The following is a 22,779-nucleotide window of genomic DNA, read 5'->3' on the forward strand; positions in this document are numbered from 1 at the left end:
AGCAGGGTTGTTGGAAATAAAAGAGGAACTTCAACGCCACATCCAGAGGGCAGCTGATAGCGTGGTTCCCACTTGGGTATCCACACTGGTCCATGGCAGCTCTGTGTCAGGCAGGATTCTGAGGACTCCTCTGGGCCATGATCTGCCTGTAGGGTGTAGATGTTGCTAGTGCATTTCCACACTGCCCCACCCCCCCGCCCAGTTTCCTAGAGTTGAATGCAGAAAGCACCCCCAACTGGAGCTAGAGGACCTGCAGTGGAGACTCGGCTTTGCAAATGACTAGTTAGGTGACCCGTTGTATGTGCATGTTTAGTCACTCAGTGGTGTCTGACTCTTTGCGACCCCACGGACTTTAGTCCACCAGGCTCCTCGGTCCATGAGATTCTCCAGGCAAGAATAATGGACTGGGTTGCCATTTTCCCCACCAAGGGATCTTCCTGACCCAGGGATTGAACCCAGGTCTTCTGCATTGCAGGTGGACTTTTTACCATCTGAGCCACCAGGGAAGCCCCTAGATGACCTTAGGACAGCATCAATGCTCTCAAAACAAGTTTCTTCCTCAATACAATGGTGTTAAATGTTGCTTCATGAGTATGGACCTCATGGCCGTATGGCTGAGATAAAAGAAGAGTGTGGGAGGAACTGAAAAGCCCTTTACATTGAGTGATCCTGATTCTACCTGAGTTCCTGTCTGTGTGAGCACCCAGCACGCTGTCATTGGTGGATGCCAAGCTCATGAATGGAAGGCTGGCTTTTCCCAGAAGTCTGGGATAGAAATAGAGTGCCTTTGGAGTTGGACAGACTTGGATTTGAATTCTGACTTCTCTCTGAACTGGTTTCCCATTGGAAAATTAGTGATAATAATCCCTGATCCATAAAGTTGGTTGGGGATGAATTATTGGTTTTGGTCAACCCAATATTTCCTGGAAGATTCCTAAGTCAGATCCATAATTTTATTCTTTCAAACTAACAAAGATTCATTGAGCATTTAATGTGTACCAGACACTTTTATAGGCACCAAAGATATAGAAGAAAGCAAAATAGATAAAGTCTTTGAGCTCAGGGCGACTGATATGTGCTCACATTCTAGTGGAGGAAGAAATATGATAGACAAATAGAGAACATTCAGGGGTACAACTGCTGAGGATGGAGAGCAGGATAAGCAAGAGAGAGGATGCTCAGGGTGTGGTACCCTCTCCACCAAAGTGGTCCAGCAAGTTCTTTCTGAAGAAACAGACCCTAAAGGGGGTGAGGCAGTGAGTTACCTGGAGAAGAACATCCTAGGTGGTCTAGTGGTTAAGAACCCCACTTTGAGGGTTCACTCCCTGGTCAGGAACTTAAGGTCCCACATGCCACAGAGTTACTAAGCCAACGAACCACAACTAGAGAAGTCTGCACCTTGCAACAAAGAACCAGCACAGCCAAAGAACATTCTAGAAGAGGTAACAGAAAGTGCCAAGATCCTGAGGTGGGAGTGTGCTCAGCAGATCTGAGGACCGCCGCAGGGACCAGTTGGGCTAAAGCAGAGTGTGCAAGAGGGGAGCTGCAGGAGATGAGGTCAAAGACCAAAGGGACCACATCAGATACTGGTCATGGTGGATTGTGGCTTTTCCCCTGTGTGAGCTGAGGCCGCTGGAGGACTCTGAGGAGTGAAGGGATGTGACTTATCCTGTGAAGGGATTACTCCAGCCACGGTGTTCTTACACCTCATAGGAGGCAAAACCAGAAGCTGGACGATGGTTGGCAGCCATTATAAAAATCCTGGAGAAAGATGATGACATGGGTCAGGGTGAAGGCAGAAGCGGTGGGGAGAGAGGGCTGGAAACATTCTGAAGATAAAGCCACACAGACGTGCTGATGGAAAGCTAGAAGCAAGAGAGGTTTGGAGCCTGTGCCTGCAGAAGCAGGAGTTGCTATTTATTATGATGGTGAAGACAGTAGAGGACAAGCTGGTTGGGGTCGGGGGAGGGCATAAGTGGAATCAGCAGTTCCTTTGACTGTGTTAAGAGTGAGAAGCGATGGGACATCTAAGTGAGGATGCCAAGTAGACCTTGGGCTAAGCCAGTCTAGGGTTCAAGGGAAAAGCCTGGGTGGGAGATAAGAGAGTCGGGCTGGAGGTACAGGTCAGTCCAGGAGATGTAGGCATGTACATGTGATGGCTCTGCAAGTGTGCACTGAGCCCCAAGTCTGACTGTTACCGCATCCTTCTTCCTCCCAATTTTCCAGTCAGCCCCTCGGTGAGTTCCCAGGGGGACATAGTCTCCCAAGACCCTGCCAATGGCTTCACTACTGTCTGTTCACAGGAGGACAAACACAGAAGGGAAGTAAGACGGGGACAGTCCAACCAGAACAAAGGCGCTAAGGGAGCACTGGCAGGGACGGGGTTTGGATACAAGCAGAGACCGGAACAGAGCCGAGCGCTGCTGCATCCCGACCTCCCAGCCAGTTCTCTGATCTGGAGCCTGGCCCCCCACCCACCTCCAGATGTGGGCAGAGAGCTCTCTTCTGCAGACACCATCTTTCTTTGCAAGTGGACCAAGGAAACAGCTCCTTGAAAGCCTCTAAGGGAAACTCAATGAGAGGAAAGGAAACACATTGCTAGGGAGGGTTCCTAGTCCTTTGGATCCAGGCTCCCTGCCGTGGGGGCTCAGAGATTCAGGGCAGAGCTGGCAAAATCCCAAGATGCTGCCGGGAGAGGAAAGACCAAGGCAGCCGCAGACCATCCTCTTCCACTGGGCTGGCATCACCCCCAAAATATAAACCTGAGCTGCCCTACAGTCAACCCCAGCACCAGGTCCGTCACCTGGGATCAACATGTCCACACTGCTGTATTTAACACGGACACCCACCAAGGACCCACTGCAGAGCGCAGGGAGCTCTGCGCGATGCCGTGTGGCATTAGCTGGAATTTGCTGCCAGGGTCTGCTTCCCCCCACCTCTCTAGGAGGCTCCCTAAGCTCCCAGGAATGTAGTTCTTCCCGTCTCTCTAAGGTTGGAGATGGGCTAGGATGCATTTTCAGTGCATGGTCCAAAGACTCAGAGCTGCGAGGATATAATATCTTCTACACAAAGCTTCCCGAGTCCTCCCCTGCCAGGCCATGTGAAATGAGGAACTGCATGGAAGGGAATCCAGGGCCGACGCGCATGTCTTTCCATCCTGCCCGTGCCGTAGGGCGTTGTCTCCCACACGGAGTATATAGAGCATGCAGCAAGAAAGGACATTCATTTCTTTCTCATGCTTTAAAACATTCTGTTTTTGTGAATCTTTTATAACAATTAGTATAGGACTATGCCTGTATATTATTTATACTCGAATGACTAAGCTTACTACTTTTTAACTGATGACAGACTTAATCAAAAGTAATTTGAAGAGCCTCTGCTTTAAAGAAAAGCCCAGGGCTAGTGGTGGATAGAGACATTGTTTCAGTGTTTCCTGAGTGAAACCCTCAGTCTGTTTCATAACCAAGTTGCAGACCCTTGAAATAAAGGGCTGAGGCATAGATGAGTGCTTGGCAGAAAAACAGAGATGGATCGGAGGCAAAATTCCTTCTTCACGGCTGTGAGTCACCCGATGGAAGCTGATAGTGACTAAGCTTTGCTGTATGCCACCTCCCAATACACACACACACACAAACGCACACACAATGCTCTCTGTTTATACACATACAGATGGTGTTGTTCAGTCACTAAGTCGTTTCCGACTGCAACCCCATGGACTGTAGCATGCTAGGCTCCATGGGGTTCTCCAGACAAGAATCCTAAAGTAGGTAGCCGTTTCCTTCTCCAGGGCATCTTCCTGGACTAGGGATCGAACCCATATAGCCTGAATTGGCAGTTGGATTCTTTACCACTGAGCCACCAGAGAAGCCCATACATACCTGTATAGGCATACACATATCATGTATGTTATAGATAATGGGTACATAGGTATGTTAGTAATGTTCATAATACTAAATTCATAGTATTATGAAAATTCTTTTTCACACCAATGCACCTCCTGAGATAGCCCATGTTAATTGTTTGCTGTGTATCCTTTCATATAGAAATATATAAAATTATACACATTTACATATTTACAGATATACAGTTTTTTTTTAATATACGAATACTACCTTAATTTTACACTCCTCTGGGTTCTGACTTTTGTTTTCCATTCAACAACATATCACAGGCACCCTCAAGGCAGGAGAGATGTACCTGGTTCATTCTTTTTACAACCTGCATTATATATATTCAATAGTTTGTGTGTATCTTCATTCAGTTAACCATTTCCCCATTCATGGAAATTTGAGTTGCTTCCAATGTTTTGCTATAACAATTAATGCTGTGATAATACCTTTATATATTAATATATCTCATCTCAAAATGGTGGTTTGTATTTCTTTTTCTTTTGCTCTAAGATAGATTCCCCCATGGGAGGTAGATTACACAAGGGAATAGAATCATCCAAAGGATGACAGATCCCGTTCGGCTGTGTTAATGATCCTTATTTGCTGTTATTAATTCCAATGAAACTGCCTTATAGTCAACAGAGTCAGACTGACCCAACACTGAGTGTCCTCTGTGTGTGTCATGCGCTGGGCCCACCATCCCAGGCTGACAACCTAGAGGGCCATCAGGAGCAGCTGGACAGGGAGGGGGGGTGGGCCAGGGTCCAGGGTGCCCGACCCCTTCCTAGGGGTGGCCGCATCCTAGTGAGGAGTGATGGCTTCTCTGGTCTGAGCAGGAAGCATGTGCTCAGGCAGATAAACGACCCCGCGAGTCCCTCACACCTTGCTGTGTCTCCAACAAGCCACCACAAGGCTCGAGTCTGGGCTTCCCTACCAGACTCCCTTCATCCCCCTGCCTCTCCTTCTCCCAGCCTCCATGGGATAAGCATCCTTCGTGGGTACAGGGGGTAAGCACAGCCTGGAACTCTGAGGCTACAGAGCTCTCAGTCAGCCTTGCTGGTAGTTTCCCACTGTGATTCATACATTCACAGATGCAGTTTCTGGATGTGTCTGTGTCTGTGTTGTTCACAACACAGCAGGTGTCTTATTTCTGAACCCCACCCCCACTACCATCTCCTAAAGTCCTTACAGAGCTTCTGTACATGTAGCTTTTCAGTGACTGTCTTGAAAATAATAAGCAAGCAAGTCCATGACTCTTGACCAAGGTCTTGCTTAGGTCCAGAGTCACTGGGCCACACCCCGAGGCCCCTCCCACCTACCTTCACGGCCTTGGCTCTGTTGATGAGCCCGTCGTCCTGAGAACTTCCGATGAGCAGATCCACCTTGGCCCGTGGGGCCCTCTGCAGCGCTCGGGCTGGGGCCTCTCGGAGGTACTGGCCGTCGACCACTGGACCCCAGTAGTGGAAGGGACCGCTCACGGCCAGCAGCTGCATCAGGTGCAAAGGGGTGTCATGGTTTACACAGACTTCATCCTTAAAGACTGAAACTGGGACAGCCAGATGTACTGCTTCACTGGGGGCTTCCCAGGTGGCTCAGTGGTAATGAACCCCGCCTGCCAATGCAGGAGATGCAGGAGATGAGGGTTCAGTCCCTGGGTAGAGAAGATCCCCTGGAGGAGGGAATAGCAACCCACTCCGGTAGTCTTGCCTGAAAAATCCCACGGACAGAAGAGCCTGGCAGGCTATAGTCCAAAGGGTCACAAAGAGTCAGACACGACTGAGCTACTGAGCACAACACAGTTGCTTCACTTAATCAAGTCTCAACCATAATGAACAGCAACGCTGGCTGTTCACCCAAAGCTCTACTGGGAAATAAGAGCAATGTGGTCAGAACAGCAAGCAGGCCGGACACCAGACCACAGTGCCGGGGTCAGGATGGCGAGTCTTCCTCGGAGCAGTGACTAGTCCCTAGGGGAGCATCCCAGAACCTCCGACCGATGTGACAACAGATCCACTGGGAGAAATGGGTAAGCCTGAGCCTGTAAGAGATACTGATCGTGGTGGTGGCCAAAGGCAGGACATGATGGGGGAAATTCATCAGCTTTAGTCATGATCCGATTAGCCCATATTTGGAGGAGCTGAGGATAAGACCTGCTCCAGGTCCATGAGTCCAGGCCAGCTGCAGAAGGGATTAAAGCCTCAGCTCAGATGACAAGTTATTCTTGCTAGAGTCCCTCTGTCAATATCAGGGCCAGGCAGGGAGCCTGGGGACTGAGAGCACCGTCTTTATACGCTGGAGAAGCAGCACCCAGCTGTCAAGTCTAAGGGGCGTGGGGGCCTCACTGAACTGCAGCCCTGCCCACAGTACCCTACATGTCACTGTGACCTGACCGGGTGATGCCACGATCCCAGTAAGACCCTTTACAGATGTCACCTCATCTTCTTCTCCCACTCCCATCATTAACCCCACTCTGCATGCACACTCAGTCGTGTCTGAGTCTTTGGGACCCCATGGACTGTAGCCCACCAGGCAACTCTGTCTATCGGATTCCCCAAGCAAGAATACTGGAGTGGGTTGCCATTTTCTCCTCCAGGGGAAATCTTCCCGACCCAGGGATCGAACCCGGGTCTCCTGGGTCTCCTGCATTGGCAGGTGGATTCTTTACCACTGAGCCACCTGGGAAACCCTATTATCCCCATAGTACAGACAAAATCTGATGCAGAGACTGATCAACCTCAGGACCTGAGTTTAGTCCATGACGTACTATAGCCCAGGCACAGCTTAGGGAAGGGGTGGGGCAGTCAGGGAATATGCATTCGGCCCCAGCTGGTCACCAGCCTACTGCGTGGCCTTAGGTGGATCCTGTCTCCTTTCTGGCCTGGTTCCCATTTGTAAAAGATCCCTCCCTCCCCAACTCACACACGAGTGCCCACCTTGGTCTGGGCATCATTGAGGATGTTGGCCGGCTCCTGGCGGAGGCAGGACACCATTTCTTGGACGGACGAGCTGGGGCAGCCAACCTCCTTTGCCAAAGCAGCTGCCTGTTGCCGAGCCCTCTCCGGCCTGATGACAGCAGCTGGGGAGAGTGCAGAGCCACCCTGGAAGAGAGAGCAGACTCAGAGCCCGAAGTCTAGATCATCTCCCACTCCCTGCTCAGCCCAGAGGCCCCAGGGCCGCGTCAAGGCTCTGCATCCTTCTTCCAGGTGTGGGAGTCCCAGGACCCTTCCCTGCACACCCATAGGCATCCGCGAGGTCAGGGCTGATCAATATCACATCAACATGTTGTGTGGTCTTGAATGAGTCTCCCTGGGCCTCAGGTTTCTTGCTGTGAAGTGAGAGCAGTAAACAGAATGATCTTCAGTCCTGACTATGAACTAAGGTTGAGTGTGTGTGTGTGTGTGTGTGTGTGTGTGTGTGTGAGACTATAGCCCACCAGGCTCCCCTGTTAATGAAATTCTCCAGGCAAGAACACTGGAGTGGGTTGCCATGCCCTTCTCCATTCCACCCAGGGATGGAAGCTGGGTCTCCTGCATTGCAGGCAGATTCTTGACCATCTGACTCACCAGGGAAGCCCGAACTAAGGTTGCATATTGAGACAAAGAGCTGATGGTGGTTGAGCAGGGACAAAAATCAGAACTGTCCTCTGAGGAGAGGACTCTGCAAAAGGTGGATATATCCCACTGATGCCTCCTGAGGATTTCTTAAATAGCAAGATTTCCTGGCTCGGTTAAGATAGAGTCAGACTTAAAAATAGATGCCCACCTAGAAGGTGATGGAAACACAGTCATCGTGCAAGTAAATTGTATCGGCAGTCATTGTAAGTCTCCGTAAAACCTTTAGGTCTCTGGGAGCATTTTCTCTCTAAGAAGGCAGGTGGTGGTTGCTAGGTCCTGGGCAGTGGGTCTCTGAGCCTGGACGGTTGGTGGGATTGGATCTTCTGCCCAGGGTAGAAGAGTTGAGTTGAGCAGGGTAGGATCCTGGGGCTTGTCCTCTGTGGGTCAACCCCTCCCTCCAGCTCAGACACAGGCCGGGGCCCACCACGGAATCCGAGACAGCCTGGGCAGGACTGCCGGCATCACTACCATTACTGACAATGCCACCTCTAACAACAGTAACAGAACGGCCATTGACTGGGGACTTCGATTAACTCGAGTTAATCTTGTTTTATCTCATTGTGTCCTCACAATAGCTGTGTACTTTAGCAGCTGTTACTGTTTCCATTTGATAAACACGGAAATAAAGAAATAGGGAAATGAGCAGCTTAGCCAAGCATAAAAATCTTATCAGAGGTGGAAACAGCCTGTGGCTTCAGACAGTCAGGCTTCAGAATGTACTAGGCTCAGGAACCCAGGAAGAAAGTGGAAGGTTCTAGATCGATTCCTGGGTCGGGAAGATCCTCTGGAGAAGGGAATGGCTACCCACTCCAGTATTCTTGCCTGGAGAATTCTATGAACAGAGGAGCCTGGCAGGCTTCAGTCCAGGGGGTCATAGAGAGTCGGACATGACTGAGCACGCACCCACACAATTTACTTAAGCCTCACAATCATCCCACTAGGCAGGGGGAATTATCACCCGATTTTATAGATGAGGGGGTTTAAGGCACAGAGGGGCTCTGGGGGTCTCCAGTCAAAGACTTGCTCTGAGCTTTAGCATCTGTTAACCGGGGCAAGTCCTAACTCCAGGCTTAAGCAGTAGTAAAAGTAAAACACCAGCCAACCCGGGGCCTGGAGGTCAGCAGTGGTGGCAGTGAGTAGGGGCACCAGCCCTCACCATCGTGAGGAATAGAGTCCCTATGCCCTCAGGTGTGTTTCCAACCATGAAGACCACCGTAAGTGCTCGTCCTTAGGGGAAAACACACACACACGCACATACACACTCAAGATATTCAAGGCCAAAGCCCCACGTTCTAAATCAGCACTAAGCCGACAGACTGCCGGGGGCCAAGGTGGGCTGGCTTGACCCACAGGTAGGCTGAGAGGAGATGTGGGCTTCAGGAGGGGGCCCCCTACTGTGATCTACATTTTCTACAGATATAAAAAGCCAGCGTCCCTGATATGGTGAGGAAGTGGTTAACAGCGTGGGTTACACTGATATTGCAAGATGCCTCAGAGAACCTTTTTCTCTGCAAGGACTTTGTTTTAATCGATCTTTCTGAAGGAAACCATGTTCTTCATGGAAAATCGGTGGTTAAACAGGCCAACGGCTGGCTCAGCCCTCACTTTTTGAAGCACTTGGTGGAAGACAAAGAACTGGGGGTGGGAGGAGGGGGTGGTACGCAGAGTTGCGCAGAGAGAGGGGGCTTCGGGGGCAGAAGAACCAGGTTCAAACCCCAACCCTGACACTCACTGATGAAATGACCTTGGGCCAGTGAGAGACCCCCAGGGCCTCGGTTTCCTCATCTGTAAATGCGGATGATGAAGCGACCTCACAGGTCACTGTGAGGATGCCCAGAGGAGGGGGCGGCGTCCTCCCCACAGAAGACAGAGAGGTCTCCATTGCTGTGGGCACGACGAGGCTCCACAGACCCGGGGCCAGCAGCGGGGTCTCTCCAGCCCACCCTGTCACACCAGCCAGCCACCCACAGCTCTGGGCCCGGACTTTATCTAAATCTGACCTAGCTATCGAGTGGCAATGAGTTTCCGCTTGTTTTGTTTTTTTTTTTTTTAACTTTAAAAATAGCACAGGGCAAAAACCACAAGTGCTGACCACTGCTTCTTCCTTCTGGAGCCTCCAAACGTGGGACAGTATCTTGACCTCAGTCAGCCACAACGGTCGCTTCAGAGTCAAGACATGCCCTTGGATGAGCGTGCGCACAGACCACACGGTCAGAGAGGCACTCACAGTACAGGTCACACACACACACACAAGGACACACACACACATTTACTGACACACAGAGACACAAATAGAAAGACACACGCAGACACACTCGGAAACACACAGACACTCAGCCACACACACAGACACAGCAGACTCTCGACTCGGACACCTCAGTGAACCCCTCACAGGCCTTCCCCGGAAAGCAACAAGGAGTGATAGCTTCTGTAACAAACGTGCCGTCCCAGGAGGGCCTGGGGGCCCTTCCTCTCTTTGAGGGGTGAGGAGGGGGGCTCTGGGTGGCAGGTGAGCCCTCCAGGAGATGCAGGCTCCTCTCACTGCCTCCCTCACCCCTCTTTGCCCACCCCCCACTGTGCATTTCTCACCCGTGAGGTCGGGGGCGGGGGTGGTGATGATCACTCATGGAGAGAGAGGGGGTGGGTGGGAAGCTGGGTGCCCGCCGGGGGCACAGTGTGGAATCAAGGAGCTAATTCATGCTGAGCCCTTGTGAAGGTGCCCTGCAGGGAGAGGTAACAAGGATGGTGGCAATTCTCATTTAAACAGCACTCACTATGTGTCACTCGCTCCAGCATGCTGTGCTCATAAAGGTTGATTTACCCTCAAAGGGCAATCCTGCAAGGTGTGGGGGGTACTGGGTCATCTGAGCCCTACAGGTGATGAAACTCAGGGTGGAGATCAAGCCACTTGCCCTGCGTGTCACGGCTGGCAAGGGACAGCACCGGGATTCCAACCTAGATGGCTAGCTCCTTAGCAAACTGCTCTATCCTTGTGCATCCTCAGTCTCGTGGCCCTGGTAGCCGGTCCCTTTCCGTCCCTGTGTGAATGTGAGGTCAAAGCAAAGTGGAAAGGCATGGCTCCGGGGTTTGGGCCCACCAGGGTTTTGACCCCAGCTCTGCCTGCGGCCATCTTGCCAATTCTCTTTGTCATGCTGGGCTTCCAGCTCCTGATCTGAAAAGTGGGGCTATTTTCATGAACATTCACAGAGCTGGTATGTGGATTAAATAAAATAATGGAAGCCAATTACCTAACATGGAATTATCATTCAGTAAAGTGAGTTGTAATGATCATGACAGATACTGTTATCCACGTGTTTAACTCCTACAATTTGACTTATTCTCAAGTCACTTAAGCCTGTGGTTACATACCAAGTGACAGGTAGCAAGTCCCTTGTGATCTCTGTCCTGGGGTTCTGCTCAGGCTCACTTCCTGCTTGTTGAAAACATGGGCTGTATCCCGCAGGATACACATATTAGTGGCCTTAACATGAGGCTCTCCATCATCAGGGTTAAGAGAACAAGCAGAAATTCATGTGCTTTCAAAGCTCAGAGTAGGAAGAGATTTCTGGGCATGAGAGTGGTCCAGAGGAAGCTGCCCAGACGTAGGACTTGAATGGGCTTTGATGGGAGGAAGTGATTAGAGAAAAAGAAAGAGAGCAGGTGGCCACTCTTGGGGGAGTGGGAAGGGATGGCAGGTGAATCCAGGGGTCTGAGTGATCAGCCCAGGGAGCTAAGTGGGTTGGGAGCTGGTTTCAGGAATCCCAGAATCCCCAGATTAGGACTTCAGTCAGTTCAGTCACTCAGTCATATCTGACTCTGCAACCCCATGGACGGCAACACACCAGGCTTCCCTGTCTACTACCAACTCCCGGAGCTTGCTCAAACTCATGTCCATTGAGTCAGTGATGCCATCCAATCATCTCATCCTCTGTCATCCCCTTCTTCTCTTGCCTCAGTCTTTCCCAGCATCAGGGTCTTTTCCAGTGAGTCAGTTCTTCCCATCAGGTGACCCAAGTATTGGAGTTTCAGCTTCAGCATCAGTCCTTCCAATGAAACCCAGGACTGATCTCCGTTAGGATGGACTGGTTGGATCTCCTTGCAGTCCAAGGGACTCTCAAGAGTCTTCTCCAACACCGAAGTTCAAAAACATCAATTCTTCGACTCTCAGCCTTCTTTATGGTCCAACTCTCACATCCATACACGACTACTTGAAAAGCCATAGCTTTGGCTAGGCAGACCTTTGTTGGCAAAGTAATGTCTCTGCTTTTTAATATGTTGTCTCGATTGGTCATAGCTTTAAAATTAGGACTTAGAACTCAGGAAAATAGGTACTGAATGAGTTAGCCAGCAACTATGTAAGTGAATGGATGGATGAATCGATGGATGGATTAGTTATTTCTCCTGAGTAAGAGAGGCATGTGCACAGGGAGGAAGTGAGGAACAAATGTGGGGGAGCTGTTAATTCAGCCTAAGCAAGATAAGCAATTAGAAAGCAGTAAACCCCGGGAAACAGGCAGGTATCCCACAGGCAACAAGGAGCTAGTAAAGGCTTCTGAACAGGGTGTGACAGAAGGTATTTTAGGAATATTCTTGGGTCATTTATTTTTGCATCTCAGTGCTGAAAATGGTGCATAGCACTCAGTAGCCACTCAGCAAATGAACATCGAAGCTTCTGGAAGATGAAAAATTCTGATGGCAGAGGTGGGGACAGGTATGCCCTTGCCACCAGAACCTAGCACAAAGCTTGGTACACCGCAGGCCTTTGCTAAAGATTGGTGGGCAGAATGGAACTCAAGTGAATTGCTGGATGGTTGACTGACTGCCGCGTGGGATGAACAGGAGAGGTCCTGTCTGAAGCAGGGATTCCAACAGAGGCTTGTGTGGGTGGAGGAGAGAGGGGTGAGGCGTGAACCAGAACATCACTGCCACTGCTCTGCATCGGACCCTCTCCTGGGAACGCACCCAAACCTGGAAACTCGCCACTAGAACATCAGAGACTAGCTGGGTTTATTGTTACTGTTTGGCCTCTAAGTCATGTCCAGCTCTTTTGTGATGCCCACCAGGTCTTCTGTTCATGGGATTTCCCAGGCAAGAATACTGAAATGGGTTGCCATTTTCTTCCCAACCAGGAGATCAAACTCTTATCTCCTGCATTGCAGGCAGATTCTTTTTACCACTGAGCCACCTGTGAAGCCCCCTAGCTGGACTGGGGGACATCACTGAGGCAGACAACTCGGAAAGAATTCTGCAAGCTAAAGTAAGAGACAGACTTTAAAAAAAGAAAAAAAAAAAAAAAAAAACTTCAGTACATGCAAGTTAGTATTAATATTGCTTTTAATCTTTTCTACACTGAAATCATCTTCTTTTCTTGATCCCTAAAAGCATGAGTTTCACTCTGATTTGTAGCACTTTGATTTTGGCAAAATTTCAGTCAAAGGGATGATAATTAACACAACTTTCATCCTGAGACCCTAGTCTTCGGGGCATCAGAGCACACTTCCCCCTTCCTCTGCTTCTTCGGAATCAGCAGTTCTTGGTTTTAGTTGGTGGGAACCCAGGGAATTTGGATGAAGGGAAAAAGGGGTATCTTAACCCTTGTTGGAGAACTAAATGGCAGCCCACTCCAGAACTCTTTTCTAGAGAATTTCATGGACAGAGGAGCCTGGCAGACTACAACGATGGGGTCACAAAGAGTTGGACATGACTTAGCGACTCACACACATAGCCCTTATTAGTGTCCTTTGAATATTAGACAAAGTGATGCCCTGAAGCATCTTAACACCAACTGCAGGGATGAATTATAGCCTAGGAGAGCTCGTGAAAGACAAAGCTCTGTGAGTGCTGCTTCTCTTGTGGAGAAATGTGTGTGCACAAAATACATCACCTCTCCAAGCCTCAGTGACCTCCACTATAAAGTGCTGGCCTCACAGTCTTGCTGCCAGAGGTACCAAGTATGCTGCGTGGGGAACTCAGCAGGGGGCCGGTGCAGGGCAAGCCAACGCCCCACTGGTTTCCTCTCCTGCTATTCCTCTTAGTACTATGGGACACGCCATAGTAGGACACGCCAGCCTTTCACTGACTAATTCTGAATTGCCGTGCCCTTTAAAACTTTGAAAACAACTTCCAGTATGGAAAAAGTGGGGTAGAAATTTGTGAATCAGGGCCGATGGCAAGAATCAGAACCTGCAGGAAAAACAAGCAGCCCAGTTCCTCTGAGGAGCAAGGAACTAAGAGGAGGCTTCCCAGCCTGTCTGCTTCCTCCCTGCCATAGGACCCCTGCTGGGCCCTCCTCACCCTCTCTTCCCCTTCCATCTCTCCACCTTTAACGTACACTTTTAAAGGGAGGTGGAAGAGAAGGAACATTTTATAAAGTAACTTCTTAGAGGCAGGTCATTCCTGCACATTTTCTCACGTGATCCTAGCAACAGTCCTATATGGATTACCATCCCCACTTTACAGATGGAGAGATTGAGGCCCAGACGGGCAAGTACTTTGTTCAAGGTCTTGGGACTGAAAGCAGCAGAGCCAGGGTTATAAAGTTTGTACTCTCTCCCCTACACCGTCCTACCTACAGGCAGAGACAACAAGAGCTCAGCTCATCACACTCTTGCTTTCCACTACACTCAGGAGTGGCTGATGGGTGGTGATTTGTAAACAAGACGTTTGCAAGGTGGTCAGAACAGAGAGAGGAAAGGCAGGGAGGGCCTGGCTTCACCCGCAGCAGGAGTGCCGAATGGGAAACAGTCTCACAGGCTGGCTTGTAAAGGTCCCTCCCTTGTTGTGACCTCATTATGTCTGCGGCATGGAAAAGCCACCCTGAAACCAACCAGAACCCACCCTGGGTCACTGTGATGTGCATTTACAAGTGTCCCACATTCCGTTTTATATACAGTGTTCGCTCAGACCATCTCAACACTCCAACCCACCTGATGAAGTAGGAAGAACCAGTATTATTTTAAAAGGAAATACATTACTTATTTAATCACTCCTTTTGTACATTCCCTACCTCATTCCAAAAAGAAATTGGGATATTCTCAGGAAAGAATGTCAGCAAAGTTTAGTAAACTGTTTGTACAGATGAAAGAGGTTAAGAAGCCAGATTTTCTGGCCCCAAGATGCTGTGGTTTTCCCATGCTGCCTTGCTGCCTTGATGGAGGGCAGGGGTCCTGTATAGTCCACAGGCATCCTGACTCCCTCATCTCCCCATCGCCTATCACTCCACCAGCTTCCTTGGGTAGTCCAACTTTATCAGTTCCCTGAGTCCCCTATTAATTCAAGATGAGGGACTGATGAGTGATTTTTTGGACTTTTTATAGTTTTCAAAATATTCTAACTTTTCTCCAAAGAATTTTTATAACATTTAAGTAGACCAAATCTTAATTACATTTAAAAGAGTAATTCCATACTAAAATATAACCTGACTCTTGTTGAGAGGAAAGCAGGCATACCCACTGATCTGCGGACAGGTGGCAAGGTCAAGACCACGTAAGAACACCTGGCGGGGGGGATAAGAGGTGGGGCAGAAGGAAGACCACTGTGGGCAGAGAGAAGCGATCCTGACCAGTGGGTGTGGTCCCCAGAACAAGCCTCTGTCATCACATCCCAGGTTCGCCAAAATGGCAATCCTCTTCACACCTAGAAAAAGGTCAGTGTGTATTGTCCCACAGCCTCCAGCGTCACCTCGGTTTTGTTGTTTAGTCGCTCAGCCGTGTCTGACTCCTTGAGACTCCATGGACTATAGCTCAAAGTGCTCCTCTGTGCATGGGATCTCCTAGGCAAGAATACTGAAATGGTTTTACCATTTCCTCCTCCAGAGGATCTTTCCAACCCAGGGATCAAACCCACGTCTCCTGCACTGCAGGTGGATTTTTTGACCACTGAACCAGCAGGGAAACCCAATTTGTCACCTTTGTTTAGTTAAAGGTAAAAGAGCAACTTTTGTAATTTTAAAGCAAAAATAGCACAGAAATCTATGGTAGAAAAGAAAGATGAGCAAAACAATGGAAACTTAAATACAATTTTCTGAGTCAAGGAGCAATGACTGTGAGATATTGTTAGCCTCTCAGCATGTCTCTTCTGTGTGTGTGTGTGTCTATTTGTATATTTATATGTAGGGAATAAATTAGATCATACTGATTTTGAACTTGTCTTTTTCACCTCTCTGTCCATTGTGCATATCCTTCTGTGCTGGTAACTAGCCATTTATGAGACTTTCTAATGTCAACAGCGCACATAGGGTATTCAGTCTGTTAGGGAGAGAGTCACGGACAAGTTAGAAGGGCCTGCAGGGCTCACTTGAATGCAAAGCACAGCTCTGATTATTGGTACTTTTTGATCTGGACTCTTCCTTCATCTGTAAGAAGGAGTATAATGATGCCGATAGCTTCTCTAGAAAACCTCAGACAGGATAACTGACTTGCCCCAAATCCTCTACTGTTACCAAGTTGGATTCAGGAAGCTTTTCTTCCAAGCCATCTCATCACCTGGCCCTGCTATGCCGAAGGGAGCAGGGGACCAGGCTACCGTCTGCTCTCAACCTCCCTTCTCCTGACATCTCTGGCAAACACTCCTTCCCACGTGGCTCGGTTACAAATCGCCTCTGCTACCTGTGGTTGTGCTGTGTGGAGGCCCCGCCCAGGCATCCTCTGGGGGCGGCCTTCCAGGGCCGGGCGCCTCCCAGGCACTTGTCAGCCTTGGCTTTGCCCCTTTAGAACCACGCTCACTCTCCTGTCCTGCTTGTCCTCCATGTTCTTGGAAACTTGACAAAATGCCTTTTTTTTCCCTCTCATCTGTCATGAGCATTACATCCAACAGCCTCTGTCCCCTTCTGCCTGTCAGAAACCATTTAAACGCTTGGCACTCAAAACGTACTGCTGTCCCAGGCAAAGCTATCGCCCTTTAAAAGGTTCACCCTGACGGATGGCCAAGGCAACGGCTGCCTTCTGATTTCGAAGGGTGGGAAAGGCAGGCTCCTGAAGCTGCCCCTCTGTTCTCAACGAGCAGCTCACACACGCAGTGGGGAAGTGTCGCCTTTGAAAAATAATTTCCAAACCACAACTTATAAAAGTGCCTAGGTGCCCGGATGTTTCCGTCCAGCCATTGCTCCCGTGGCTTCATTTCAAGGACCGGCTGATTTAGAACGAATGCCTAGGACAGCTGGGACTGTATGGAGGAGAGGGCAAGTCTTAGACTCAGGGGAGGCCGGCCTGGGCTTTCCCACATTCTTATGCTTTGGCTTTGAGCAGATCAGTCACTTCTTCAAGCCTCAGTTCCCTCAGCCTTACAGCCTTGCTGCCAGAGCTGTAGGAAGCATGGAGGGTGAGAACTCAGCACGGGGCTGCACGCAGAGCAAACGCCTCTCTGGCGCCCACTCCTTCAATTCCTCTTAGTTCTCCCAGTGGGACACGCCAGCCCTTCGCTGACTAATTCTACATTGTCACGCTTTTAAAAAACTTGTAAAGCAAAACCAGCGTAGAGAAGTGGCAGCAACACAGACTAAGCAAAAAGAAAGCCTTTTTTTGACAGTTCAAGCCTCTGCTCTTAGTGGCCACGTCTTGTCGGGCAAATCAGTTAACTTCACCCTATCCATTTTGTGAAGGTGGGATTTTATTTCACTTTTTAACTCTTTTCCCATATGCCGCACAGCGGGTTCTTGTTGGTTATCCGTTCTAAACATAGCAGTGTGTACATGTCCATCCTGAAGAAAGAAAGAAAGTGAAGTCACTCAGTCATGTCCGACTCTTTGCAACCCCATGGACTATAGCCTACCAGGCTCCTCCATCCATAGGATTTTCCAGGCAAGAGTACTGGAGTGGGTTGCTATTTCCTTCTCTAGGGGATCTTCCCAACCCAGGGATTGAACTCGTCTCCTGCATTGCAGGCTGATGCTTTACCGTCTAAGCCACGAGGGAAGTCACACATGTCCATCCTAAACTGCGAGCTATTCCTTCCTCCCAGTCCTTCCCCTGGCACCCGTAAGTTCTCTAAGCCTGTGAGTCTCTTTCTGTTTTGTAAGTTCATTTGTATCATTTCTTTTTAGATTCCACGTATAAAGGATGTCATATGATATTTCTCCGTCTCTGACTTACTTCACTCAGTATGACAATCTCTAGGCCCATCCATGTTGCTACAAATGGCGTTATTTCATTCTTTTTAATGGCTGAGTAATAGTCCATTGTGTCGCCTTTATGTCTCCCTCTGTCGATGGACATTTAGGCTGCTTCCCTGTCTCGGCTACTATAAACAGTACTGTAGTGAACACGGGTGCAGGTATCCTTGCACATCATGCCTTTCTCTGAATATATGCCCAGGACTGGGACTGCAGGGTCATATGGTAGCTCTATTTTTAGCTCTATTTTGGAGGAACTTCCTTACTGTTCTCCACAGCAGCTGTAACAATTTACATAGTGGGGGGTTTTATTCATCCCTCTGTTTGGTTGTATGGATCAGTATACAAAAATAACTGTAGCTGGTGGCAGATCTAGGGGTGGGGGGTTAGCTAGCACTTGCCCAGGGCTATATTCCCATGTCTAATATCAAGTGGAAAGACAGAAGAGTGAGGGACATGGTGGGAATTTCTGGCCCAGAGGAAGCTGGCCTGAAACTGCAGCCTGGCTGCTCTGCCCCACAGGAGAGACTGAGCGCTTGTTTTCTCTCTAAGTGTGACTCTGCAGTCAGCCATGGCTGACTATTTGAACTATGCCTCCATGTATGAGCATCTAGATAGTAGGGGGCTTCCCAAGTGGCTCAGTGGTAAAGAACCCACCTGTCAAAGCAGGAGATGTGGGTTCGATCCCTGGGTCAGGAAGATCCCCTGGAGAAGGAAATGGCAACCCACTCCAGTATTCTTGCCTGGGAAATCCCATGGACAGAGGAGCCTGGCGGGCCACAGTCCATAGGGTTGCAAAAGAGCTGGACACAACTTAGCGATTTAACAACAAGAAGACGGTAGGGCCCAGCCCAGATGTCTAGGAGTGAGAAAACCTTGTCTGGCTACTGGTTTCCTTCCTGTCACCTGCAGTCACCTCCCTCTGTCCATCTCCTCCTCCTTTCCTTCCTGGACGGGGTGGCACTGACCAGCTCCTGGGGAGAAAGGGCTCCCTGGGCTGCCCTGGAGAAGCGCAGTATGTGTGTAAGTTCTGAGACTCTGTTGGGTGTGGATGGTCTTGTGTGTGCAGAAGGGGAGCTGGCTGGGGGACAGGGTGGCCTCTCAGGGGCCAGTGTCAGCAGGAAGGGTGACCGGGGCCGCACGGACTGGGGATGCCTCTGTCAGAGGGAGCAGAGCAGAGAGGAGGGCCGTGGCCCGGCTCTGGTCAGACATCCCTGGAGGGGGCACCTCGGGAAGAGGCTGGACCGGGAGACAGGGGTGCCTGGCACAAAGGTCCAGGTGAGGGGCCGCCCTGGGGAGGTCAGTCACGGGGGCCGGAGTCAGGTTCTGGGCTGGAGGCCCTGTGCTGGCCACAGCAGTGGGGAGGCGGGAGGGCCCCCACCGGAAGAGGAAGGTCTAGGGCTCCCACCTCACGTCCAGACCCCAGAGGCGGCATGGAGCGCCTGAGGGGAAACTGTCTGCGCATCCAGCTGGACTGAAACCCGCAACCCTGTCCTGTCCTGGTGGCTGTCCTTCAGACTTGAGCCTCACACCCACACCCTCCCACACTTGGCCCTGTGTGTTCAAAGTGGCCCTGCATTTTCCAGGGCCCACTTCCTTATCCTGTATTAGCTCCAGCTAACGGGTGTGTGGTCTGAGCTTAGCCCTCTCCCTGTGACAAGGGTAGCCCTCGCAGGCCCTGGGCCCATCACTCTGCCTGACCCTCTCCCCAGACTCCCCCTTGTGAACAAGCCCAGGGGACTCTTGCTAAGGTGTGATGCATCGGTATGAACTAAATAGGTCTGCTTCTGAACCTCTGCCCCAGCTGAGCACCTGGAGTCCATGTCACGTCATTTGCAACAACATTATCCCCTTCAAATTCATCAGGCAAAAACAAATATACATTTTCATACAGTGTAGAAAAAGAATGGACAGAGCTTGGGCTTTGGGGTTGGAGAAATCTTACTGAATCTTGAACTGACAACTTGGTAAGTGGTTCTACTACCGGAGTTTCAGTTTCTCCACCTGTAAAATGGGTACATAATAGTGTCTCAAGGTACAGCATCAAAAGCACGGACCGTGAGTTCATTATTAGTGCACATGCAAGGTCAGTATCTCCTCTTCCTACCAGCTGTGTGTACTTAGGAAAGCTATTTAAATCCCCCGTGCCTGTTTCCTCAAGTGTAAAATGAGGGTAAGAAGAATATTTCAGTAGATTGTTGTGATGAATTGATGAGGTAAAAGGTAATATGCTTACATGGGTTAGGTTTCCCATGAATGGTAGCCAATATTAAACTCAGAATTGACACTTCAAAGAGCTCTAGCAAGAATGAAATGAAATAACAGGTTTGAAAAATACTTCAGAACCTGTACAGCACTGTCAGAGATTTGGTTATTATGATTTATAATATTATTGCTACTCAAACTCAAATTTAAAAAATAGTCAAATCTTCTCCAATCTAAAGAAAGCTTTGGGGATTGCAGTTCTGTATTGGCCAAGGATATTTTAAGCAGCTGGGCTTGTCTATCTTCTGTCCCTGCCTGGCGGCCCCGTGCTGCTGGGTGTAATTAGTCGTGGCTCTGTGGGTGATGAAGCAAAGGCTGGCTGAAAATTTCACACCCACCAGTGGCTTGGAAACCGATGATACCATTCTAAATTGCATTAAGGCCAGTTTTGAGCTTGTTCTTTAGATGACAACCACGGAATCTTGTTTTGACTGGAAAGCCTATCTCACAGAAGTATTAAGGCATCATAAAATGTGAGATAAGTTAGTAAGAGGACTTTAATAAAAGCCATCATCATGCTATGAGAGATGGTAACCTCATTTTGTGCTGCTAAAGCATATTTTGAGGTGTTTGGACAAGTTTAATTGTGATTATTGTTTATGAGATGAAAATACAGGGGTGAAGCAATGAAGAGGCCTGACTCTGCTCATGTTCGAGAGCTAATCAGAGAGGCCTTATCTCTAATGTTCATCCAGCTCTTCCTATCAACTCTGGGACACAGCCAGCTCTGCTGCCAGAAGCTAGTTCTTCACCAGAATAACTCCATGGGCATCTTTGAGTACTTCCTATATGCACGATGCTGCACGGAATTTGAAGATGATTAAGGCCTGGAGTAGGAAATGGCAAACCCACTCCAGGATTCTTGCCTGGAGAATGTCATGGACAGAGAAGCCTGCCGGGCTGAAGTCCATGGAATCACAAAGAATCGGACATGACTTAACAGGCACCCTTGAGGGCCTGAAGAAAGGGTGTAGTCTACAGGGAGGGGAATTTCTCTGTCTTTCTGGGTTTTTTGTTTTAAACTCTCACTCCCCCCGTCCCACCCTCCAGTTTTCCCTCCGCCCTGCCCTTTCTTCCTCCTAGCAAATATCTGACAGTTACTCTGGCCCTGCAAGGTGCTAATGCTAGGTGTCAATCACTGACAAAACAGGTAGCCTCCGGCCTTCACGGATCTTAACAGTTTTCAGAAGATAGACCAACACAGAGGTGGGAAAGGGGAGGTATTAGAGAAACTCTTGAAGAGCTTCCCTTCAAAAGGGCCTGATACCGCCTGATGCCACCATGTACCAAATCCTATTTCTCTTGGTAAGACTGCCTCTTGCCTTCGTCCTAAGTGAAATTCACAAGGATCTCTGTGTCCTTCCTGGTTCAACTATACATTTGAACCAGAAAAGATAACCTGAGATGTCTCAAAACTCCTTGTTAAGAATCCTCTTTGTTTAGAAATGATCCTTGTCTCCCTCTTTATGTTTCTATTAGAGTTCTGGTCTCCCAAACAGGGTGTATAAGACAATCCATTGGTGCACAGGAAGAAATTTCCAAGATATTTACCTATAAATATCATTTAGGTAGTCTTATTCTTTTAAAACATGTATATATTTATAATGTATGTTTTAGTACAGTCATCTGTGAATATAATTAATGACTGTGTATATAAAAGATGACTAAATGTGCACATACAGGGAATGCTTACTCAAACTCACTCAAAACTTTGTTCTACTGTCATGATCAACCAGCTTGGAGACGAGAACACTTGCACTCGGGAACAGGAAGAGGCCCTTTCCTCAGTGAACTGAAGGAAACAGAGTTGAACGAGGATGCCCCCATGCGCTGTAGTGTTTGCCCCGCCGGTGGGAATAAAAGCGACCAGCAAATTTCTTGCCTCTAGGACAGTCACGGGGCATTCTGGCAAAAGGCTCCACTGCAGACAGATGGCACCGCTTTTGCTATCCCTCCTCCCCATCAGGGCCCCACGGCGGGAGCCAGTCTGGGGAACATGCCGTTCAGACAGCCAAGGAACCTCAGCTTAGGCCAGAGGACAAGAGCAGGCAGGGGAGAGGGCTTGGCAGCCCCCCGCCCACTGCAGAGGGTAGAGGGAACATGAGTCCTTCTGCCAGGCTCTGAGTCTAGGAGGAAAGGATCAAGCCTTGGCTGGCCCGGACTGGAGACTCACTCCTGATTCTGGCAGATCCTAGAATGAGGGGAACAGCAGGAGTAAATTCAGGGGCACAGCCAACAGAGCCTGCCAGGCAGTAGAAGAAAGTGGAAGTCACTGAGATGGCAGGTCGAAGCAGTGAGGACCAGGGAGGAATCAACACAAAGGCCATGCACAGTGAGGGAAGTGGGGGTGGAGGCTGGGGCAGAGCTGGGCTGAGACTGAACTGACCCGAGGGGGTCAGCTTGTCAGCCTGTTCCAGGAGCACTGAGAGGGAAGAGGAGATCACAGGCGCGGGAGGGCCAGCACGTGGCCGATACTGACATCACTTCCAACTCCAGACAAGACGCAACTTATCATCCCACAAAGAGAAAACACAAGAAGGGACCCATGGAATGTCCTGGCCAGCACTGCCAAATGTGTAGCCTTAGTGGACTCCACTCATGTTCAAGGTTAAGCTGAACATCACCCACGTCCATCGAGCCTGGGGGCCACTGCAACGTTTTGAATCATTTCCTTTAGTTTCCCTCATCACAACACCCCCACCATGCTGCCAAGTCATCATGGTTCATTCCTGGTCCCTGTTCGCTGACCTTTTGGATGGCAGGACATGAGTCCCAGTCACCCTGCTGCCCCCTGAGCTTAGCCTCATGGTTGGCATGAAGCTAATAGTTACTCAATACAATACTCAATATTCATTTAAATAAACAAATACCTGTTAATCTAGAAAAGAAAAGAGTTTGCATC

The 22,779-nt window shown here is 49.4% G+C and overlaps 1 protein-coding gene across 1 annotated transcript in view; it reads right to left on the reverse strand.

The window, feature by feature from the left end:
• TG (thyroglobulin) overlaps positions 1-22,779 on the reverse strand; it is a 235,546-nt gene that overhangs the window by 32,520 nt on the left and 180,247 nt on the right. The window contains exons 42-43 of the mRNA XM_043880093.1: positions 6,824-6,988; positions 5,210-5,377 (exon numbers count right to left, since the gene is read on the reverse strand). Of these exons, the coding sequence (XP_043736028.1) occupies positions 5,210-5,377; positions 6,824-6,988 (333 nt within the window). The remainder of the gene's footprint in view (positions 1-5,209; positions 5,378-6,823; positions 6,989-22,779) is intronic.

The sequence above is a fragment of the Cervus elaphus genome, chromosome 21, assembly GCF_910594005.1.
Source record: "Cervus elaphus chromosome 21, mCerEla1.1, whole genome shotgun sequence".
Classification (NCBI taxonomy): domain Eukaryota; kingdom Metazoa; phylum Chordata; class Mammalia; order Artiodactyla; family Cervidae; genus Cervus; species Cervus elaphus.